Source organism: Homarus americanus, unplaced genomic scaffold (assembly GCF_018991925.1).
Source record: "Homarus americanus isolate GMGI-L3 unplaced genomic scaffold, GMGI_Hamer_2.0 scaffold49667, whole genome shotgun sequence".
Lineage (NCBI taxonomy): Eukaryota > Metazoa > Arthropoda > Malacostraca > Decapoda > Nephropidae > Homarus > Homarus americanus.
Window position 1 is genome coordinate 6,312,386 of NW_024738608.1, and position 8,619 is coordinate 6,321,004.

General features: G+C 38.2%; 1 protein-coding gene across 1 annotated transcript in view; it reads right to left on the reverse strand.

Annotated features, from left to right (window-relative positions):
• Positions 1-3,037: 3,037 nt before the first annotated feature.
• The window catches only part of LOC121874180 (heat shock protein 60A-like), a 13,404-nt gene continuing 7,822 nt past the window's right edge, over positions 3,038-8,619 (reverse strand). Inside the window, exons 4-9 of the mRNA XM_042378170.1 lie at positions 8,448-8,601; positions 8,170-8,229; positions 5,904-6,070; positions 5,549-5,759; positions 4,083-4,637; positions 3,038-3,643 (exon numbers count right to left, since the gene is read on the reverse strand). Coding sequence (XP_042234104.1) covers positions 3,470-3,643; positions 4,083-4,637; positions 5,549-5,759; positions 5,904-6,070; positions 8,170-8,229; positions 8,448-8,601 — 1,321 coding nt within the window. The 3' untranslated portion in view covers positions 3,038-3,469. The remainder of the gene's footprint in view (positions 3,644-4,082; positions 4,638-5,548; positions 5,760-5,903; positions 6,071-8,169; positions 8,230-8,447; positions 8,602-8,619) is intronic.

An 8,619-nucleotide genomic window follows, 5' to 3' on the forward strand; every position in this document is an offset into this window, starting at 1 on the left:
TTAAATCATATATATTAATTGATTTCTTTAAAATCGAGAATATGTACAAGGTTTACAAGAACATTTAAACGAAATTTATATACTTGCACTCGTGCAATCAGTCGATCATATTTGATAAAACAGAAACATAGGAACACTTAATTAATATGAATTAAAGAGCTTCATTCACGTAAAATCGAATTATGAGAATCACAATTCATGGGGGTTCTACCAACCCTTGAATTTATACCCGATTTCATTCTTCAGTTTTGTTAATTAATACTGTACATATGGCAAGATCATAGCTAATAGGAAATGATTCATGAAGCTACGTCTGAAAAAAGTATCTCTTGAGAAACTGGAACAATTCCACAACTTACCTGAAATCCAAAAACCAACTAAACGCGTGAAAAGAGACGTGACCGATCGCCGGGCGGCTAGCGAGCCGATCTTTTGGTGAAGACCCTCAGCAATTTGGCAATATGAAAACTTCCTCCACCACTCACTGTCTTGTCAGCTTTCTCGATTACATATACCGCCATCTCGAGAAACGAAAAACGTCTGTAGCTGTCGCCTTCATTGACTTCACTAAAGCATTCGACCTAGTCGACCACAATATAATCATCAACAAAGCTATTGACCTCGGGCTTCGGAGAAGTCTTATACCATGGCTTACAGACTTCCTCAGTGACCGACGCCAAGCTGTACGCTTCCGAGGGCTGTCTCCACCTTTCAGTCACTCACCTGTGGCGTCCCCCAAGGCACCAAGATGGGACCACTCTGCTTCCTTATGCTCATCAATGATGCCCTAAGAGAAACCCCTGCTCGCTGGAAATATGTCGACGACTCCACCATTGGGATCAGCGTCAACAATTCTGCTCCCGACTATACCGCCCTTCAGGATTTATTGAACAGTCTCCAAAACTGGGCCACCAACAACCATGTCACCATCAACCATACCAAGACCATGGTTATGTACATCAACCTCTCTGACATTGTCCCACCTCCTTCCATTACTTTAGGTCCGAACACACTCCAGGTTGTAGATTCCACGAAGCTCCTCGGCGTCACCAAACAACAAACTAAATTGGAAACCACACGTCAGTGAAGTTGTCAAATCCTCCAGTTTCCGTCTCCACCTCCTCCGCCGACTCAAGTCCCTCGGAGTTCCTGCACCCGAGCTCCTCAGTGTTTACACAACATTCATACTTCCCAAGCTCACCTATGCCTCCCCCACCTGGTCTTCCTCCCTAAATGCCACACAACGTAAACACCTAGAAAAAGTGCAAAAGAGGGCATGCAAGATTATTTGCTCCCCTTCCTACTCCACATATCAAGAAGCGCTCAACACACTGACCCTTTCGACTCTCACTGACCATCACCACGACCTCATCTGCAAATTTGGTAAGAAGTTTCTACACCATCCTCGACACCTGCTCCTACTACCACCTGAGATTCCTAGCCCGAGAATTGCTGTTCGACACCACAACCGCATCCAGCCCATACGTGCACGAACTGATCGCTATAAGAACAGCCCAGTCCCAACCATTGTAAAAATTATCAATAACTTGTAATAAACCAGTGTATTCACTCCCAGTAAATACTACTTCTTACACTGTCACTATGCTGAAATACAATGTAGTTTGAGCTTTTCCCCATCTAGTTATTATATATCTTATTTGTATCACTTATGTTACTTGTATATTATTTGTAATTCGAAACCCATTCCCCAAATATGTAATTGTATATTTTCAGCCTTCTGGCTGCCAAGCTCTTTCAATAAACCGTTAATTATTATTATTATTATTATTATAAATGAGAGACGTGACCGATCGCCCAAGCGGCTAACAAGCCGAACAGTGGCGAAGAGGATAAAAGTAAAAAAAAGTTTATTTAACCTTTATAACGTTGTTTTGAGAGCATTATTCGTATTCATCTTTACAGTTTGAATTTTCTATCAATTACATCTATCGCTATGTATTTGTCTTAGTAATGACTATCTTTTTCTGTTTACAGCATATAAAACAGTATCTTATCTTGAAAGAGCTCACACTCAGTGCCGTCACAAAACACTGGTAAATTGTTCCAAAAGATTACAATTCTCACTCCGAAAGTTTGCCCTTACAATTTTCTGGACTTTTCAGCCAAGACTGGAGTCGTGACTTGTGGGACTGACGTCCGCAGGAATGGACATTTACTAGTTCATTTTACCGGCGTTTACTTCCACTAACGTTCATCTTTTCTGGCGATCATATTCACTGGAGAGCATCTTTCGTAGCGTTCTTTTTCACTGGCAATCACTTACATTGGCATTTACTTTCACTGGCTTCCATATCACTAGCATTCAGGTTTACTGGTATTCATTTCCTCTTACACTTCGTGACATTGAACCCAGCCATTTTTGAAGCCGAGAGGTCTCTGTAGCTCTTCAGTGATTGGTTTATAATTTCCCTGAATAACTTGGCATGGTCCACAAACAATTGTATGGGCCCAGTGCACAGCCGCCATGAAGAGTTTATGAACCATGCTGGACACTTCCCCCGAATTCCATACCCTTTGTTTAATTCTCAGCCTTTCATGGGGTACAATGTCAAAAGCCTAGGCAAAACCCAGGCATACTGTATATTGTCAACAAAGAATAGTACCAATATGAATTTACACATGTAATAACTACAGGTACCTTATTAAATTTTTTGTTTACTTCTTTAAAACCCCGTGAAAGATCAAGTTTAAGGGGTGGTTAGTTTTCAGGCTGTTTAATTTGAGGCAAAGACCAGTTAGCAAATGGGAGGGGAGAAGGGGGGGGGGGTTGTAAGATCTTCAGGGGATCCACGTACTAAATTGTGAACGGCCTTAATTCTTGGCTGCTAAACTAATAACAGGCATTTCTCCCAAGTTTTAAGATGCCCTCCTCAATGCTTCACCAATTAAGAACTGGTGCAGTGGACATGCTATCGACTGGTTCTCACATTTTTCAAAACCTCTTGCTTTGGGTATCATTAATTACTCCAGCTGATTCATGATTAAATTGTTACATAAAGAAAAGCAAAGACATCTAAAAAATCTGACATTTATTTTAGGGATTTTATAAACAATGTTTCCAAGGATAACAAAATTATCTACATTTACTTCTTATCTACACTTTGTACAAACATTCAACAACGTTAAGTCTATTACTTTATATGAATTATAACACATATTCATACTATGATGTGAGGATGACATGAAAATGAACTATGTATTTCATTCAAAATGAAGAATAGTCTTGGAATGATATTCATAGACCTTGTGCAACAGAAGAAAGCACTTTCATGCAAAATATTCTATTATATCAACAATTTGATGCCCTTAATATGCCCATGTCTTTGGATCTAAGAACCAAATCATTAGTGTTAAAACACCAATTTTACTCTTATTGGAATTCTTGTCTGTGTTGAATTTAACAAATAATCTTCGGGTCTGTAATCTTAATACCTAGATCTACTTATTCTTACATCATCCCACCCATTCCTCCCATCCCGCCCATACCTCCCATTCCTCCCATGCCGCCCATTCCTCCCATGCCACCCGCTGGCTCTTCTTTAGGGATCTCTGTTATAACGGACTCGGCTGTGGTGAGAAGTGAAGCCACACCGGCAGCATCTGTGAGGGCTGTTCGTACAACCTGTGAAATACAGAAAAGTATAAAACACTGATCACAAAAACCAAGTACAGTATTCCTAACATTCAAAATTGCATTTACAAGATCAGCAACGTCTGCCACTAAAAACCAAATACTGAAAATAATAAACACAACCTTAAAGCACATTCAAACCAAGAACATCTTATAACTTCAGGGGATACCTACATAATGAAAATATTAATTCCATCTCAAAATTCTCTTGACCTCCTAAGTGCAAAAGACTAACAATATGCAATGTTAATGAAATTATTTTATCAAGCACTTCACCAAAGAACATCATACTACCTAAATTTCAAGGACAAAAAATTCATCAAATTCATGGTTCTCTGCAGAACATATTTTGTGCTATCTTAAAACAGACTTCGGGTGATGGGAGAAGTGAGAATTAATCGCGTTCCCTTACTGTATATGCAAGACTTACCTTTGTTGGATCAATAATGCCAGACTCAATGAGTTTGGTGAAGATCCCAGTGGCAGCATCATATCCAAAATCACCAGAACCTTCCATCACTTTGTTGACAATCACTGAAGCATCTACACCAGCATTTTTAGCAATGGTATAACACGGTGTCTGTATGGCCTTACGTACAATATCGATTCCCATTTCCTGGTCCTTATTAGCAGGCGTCAGTTGATCCAGTGCAGGCAGGCAACGAATCAGAGCAACTCCTCCTCCAGGGACAATACCTTCCTCAATAGCAGCTCTAGTTGCACAAAGAGCATCATTGACACGGTCTTTCTTCTCATTAACTTCGACCTCTGAAGATCCACCAACCTTGATTACAGCAACACCTTTAGACAATCGGGCCATTCTTTCTTGCATCTTTTCCTTTTCATATTCAGAGCTACTCTCTTCTATCTGCTCCCTAATTTGATCAATACGCCTTTCAATATCAGATGACTGGCCTTTGCCTTTCAAGAGGAGGGTGTCATCCTTTGTGATCTGCACCTCTCCAACCACACCAAGATCATGTAGCTGAAAAAATTAAAAAAATTAAAATCAGTGGCTTCAGTTTCAAAATAACCTTTATTTACCAATAATACCCTTGTTAGGTAATTGTAACAAAAAATCTTTATGTTCAATGGTTTTCTCTATAGTGATTTTCCAATACAACTTCCATATCAATCTTACTTTTACACAACTAAAGTTCCAAATATAATGTACTGCACATTCCAAAATAATGAAAAGATATGACCAAATTAATCTACCTCTTTGGAACAATGCAGTAAAAAAAAAAAAGAGCCAGAAGTTTTTTTAAGGTATACTGTAGACATGAACTCCAGAGAAAAACTGATTGCACAAAAAAGGCACTATACTATAACTGTACCATAGTCTACCATAGTTCAAAACATCTTAATTTTGATGCATAACACTGCTAGAAGCTTAAAGAAGTTATATAATAATCACCAGTGATTTTACAAACTACTACAGTATATTTAATCTTAGTTGATGAACATATGTATGTTTCAAGTACAGTACTGTACATATACTGTGTGTCTCAGTAGATGAAGCCCCACGAACTATCCAAAATAGCACACTCAAGGCACATTATGTTCTAGCTAACATGGTACGTATTAGGATGCCTGTGTTAAATTTCTTGTATACTGTACTTCAAAATGAGGACTAAACACCTTGGAAACTTTCTCAAACTACGACTCAAAGTTGAGAACCGCGTGGGCAGTGAAAATATCAGTGCCATAAAATCAAGTTTTTACCCCCTCATATTGCATACTTGTTATACAGAACTGTATACTACCCAAAGCAACCATTATTTTTTTTAACATACACAGTGTTTGAAAACCATACCAACATGCAGGTTGTTACCTGCTAACACTTGAGAAAAAACATGAACTAAGTAATTAAGTCGATATTTGGATAAAACTTACTTGCACATCTTCAATCTTCACCATACTTGCTTCGTCGTTGAATACAATAGCACCTGTGGAAATGGCAATGTCTTGCAGCGTGTTCTTACGGTTGTCGCCAAAACCAGGGGCCTTAACAGCAGCAATTTGTAAACCAATCTTCAGCCGATTCACAACAAGTGTGCTTAGTGCTTCCCCATCAATATCTTCAGCAATGATCAAGAGAGGCTTCCTGGCAAGGAACATTTTACAATAAGCTACAAAATCTATCACAAAATGCATTACTGGCATATACAGTACTTTATTCCATTTGTTTTTAGATTTATACAAAATGTTTGACCCTACTATTTAAATAAAATCTGCTGCCAAACCTTACCGCTGTGCATTGGAAAGTTCTAGAGCTGGGATGATTGACTGGATTGATGAGATTTTCTTCTCTGAGAGAAGCACAAGGGCATCTTGAAATTCAACCTTAGCCCCCTTGCTGGTGTTGATAAAATAGGGCGATATATATCCACGATCAAACCTCATGCCTTCAATCACCTGAGAAAATAAAAAATTAATAAAATATATGATTGGTTAACTAAAGTCATCAACCCAACATACAAAAAAGAAATCAGAAGTGTTGTACAGTACTGTATATGTGTCATTCAAAGAATTTATTAAGGGGAATCCTAAGGATTCATCATAAATAAACACAAAATAACCAAACAATCAGCCACAGTCTCAGAAACATGCTGTGCAGTGAGAGGATACAGTCATGTGTAATGAATATCAGGCCAGTGAACAGTGGAAGGCGAGACTTGTAGGCAATATGCACATAGTATAATTTGAATCCGTAATAAATGAAATTTAAGGACGAGTCTAAGCAGTTGTGCCTTCAGTGTGACAAACCATACTAGAAAACAATTGTTTAGTCGTACTGATTCAGCATCACAAAATCCCTACAGGCATATACTATACAGTAACAGTTTTATTAATTTCACTTTGATCTTACTCCACTCAATGATTGGTGAATGAATAAATAAAATTAAGCAACTTCAAGACGAATTCTATATCAAATGTTACCGAAATAATATTTAAGAGCCCGATTTAGAAACTTAAGGCGATTAAACCAGCTCTACCTCAGATATCCACATACAATTTATCACTCCTGCTACAGGATGTCAGTTTCAAGAGCGGAGGGAACTAAATGTGACTTTTCTAACCCCAAGTGTAATGCCAACCAACCCAACAGATTTCCCTTACCCCCAGAATTGTCTACAATGCTGACCATTAGCAGTGTTACAATCTCTTAGCATGGATTGTGCCTTTGTATGATTCATATCTTGACATTACCTTGTTCATTGTAATCATGCTGTAAACATTGGCCACATCTTTCAACTTACACCAAAGAGCACTGCTAATTCTTCTTTCGTGGGGTGAAATTCTCATTTGATTATCTAATTTTGTAATAGCTGGTTCTTGGCAACAACTGATCCAGTTGCAAGATGCAGAACTAAGCCATCAGCTGGTATACAAGTTATGACAGTTTTAGTCTGAGATTATCACCCATCATATAACCCTGACTGCCCAATCCAATTATTACCTGTTTGGACCTCTGAAAGCAGCTTGAGATGCTTGTCAATTTGATGACAATGAGATGTGGCTTTGCATTTAACTAAAAAACTTTTCCGAAAGTATACAAAATCTTGTGCACTGCTGGACCAATATTATTGAAAAGCAAGAGATTGTGGGAGAGAGAGAGGAGAGGAAGGGGGAGGGGGGGAAGCCCCCCCCCCCCACTTTCGGTTTTCTGATAAAGGGTTGTCAACCTGTACCTAATCATCTCTATTCCATTCTCTTTTTTAATACTTATTTCATCAATCCTCAAAACTCCCACAGAAAATCACAAGTGTCCATCTCTATTGTTCTAATCTTTGATCTCTCATTGTCAAACAATTATATCCACTTGAATTAGTGTGGACAAATACTCTCATGCATCTAAACCAATGTTCCGTTCATGCTTTATGGTCCTCTGCCTTATGCTTTGCAATTCTGTACTTTTAACAACACCTTCAATTCTTTAATTCCCCTCCTTATATAACATAACTCCCATACCCTTGAGCTTGTTCATAACCTCTTTAACACCTCTCCTTTAAGACACTACACGATCACGTTCCTCTTAAACCATCACTGTCCTTAGCTCTTTCCAACATACAGTACTTTAAACTATTATATTACCATTCCCTTCGACATTTTCTTTACTCAGCCAATAGTACATCATTCAGATGCATTAAATGTAACCAGTCGTTGTATTTAATCCCAATTTCATTTCAGTCTGTTATTTAACTCAAACTATTGTACTACTAATTACAAAATATGAATGGTTTCCATTATAACTCGACACCCTCCAAATTGTACCACGTACAAGGTAAACACACTTAAACATTGACCTAAAATGCTCTTTCCAAGTACATGAAAACCACAATGTATATTTCTAGCCTAAATATATTTCTATGATTGTCCTTATCCAGAATAATTGTTTGCCAAACACAATCCCACTGACATACACAATTTATGTATCCTTAGTCCATTCTCATTTTCTCAATCCATTCACAAATGGTACAAAGCAAATTTTTTATTCTAGTACAGTACATTACCTCAAGTTCATCTTTCAAGGTCTTGCCATCCTTCACAGTTATTACTCCACCACGGCCAACCTGTTGGGAAATATTACTTCATTAACCCAACTGTCAATAACAACCAGACATGATTCAAGTTTCTTACCTCAGATAAGACCAATCAATCATTAACTTCATGATGGGGGATCACAATCTCATCATAATAATGTTACTTCAAGTACAATATTTATTTTTCACAAAGTAATTAAAATAATGTTTAATATTCTTCCTTATAGTAAAGGTACTACAATCCTCACTTTCTCCATTGCAGCAGATATCAGTTCGCCAACATTCTGGTCCCCATTAGCAGATATTGTGGCAACCTGCGCAATCTCTGCTGGTGTGGTCACTTGCTGGGAAAGACCTTTGAGATGGTCAACAACAGCATCAACAGCCACCATAACCCCACGCCTTAAACAAAAGACAGCT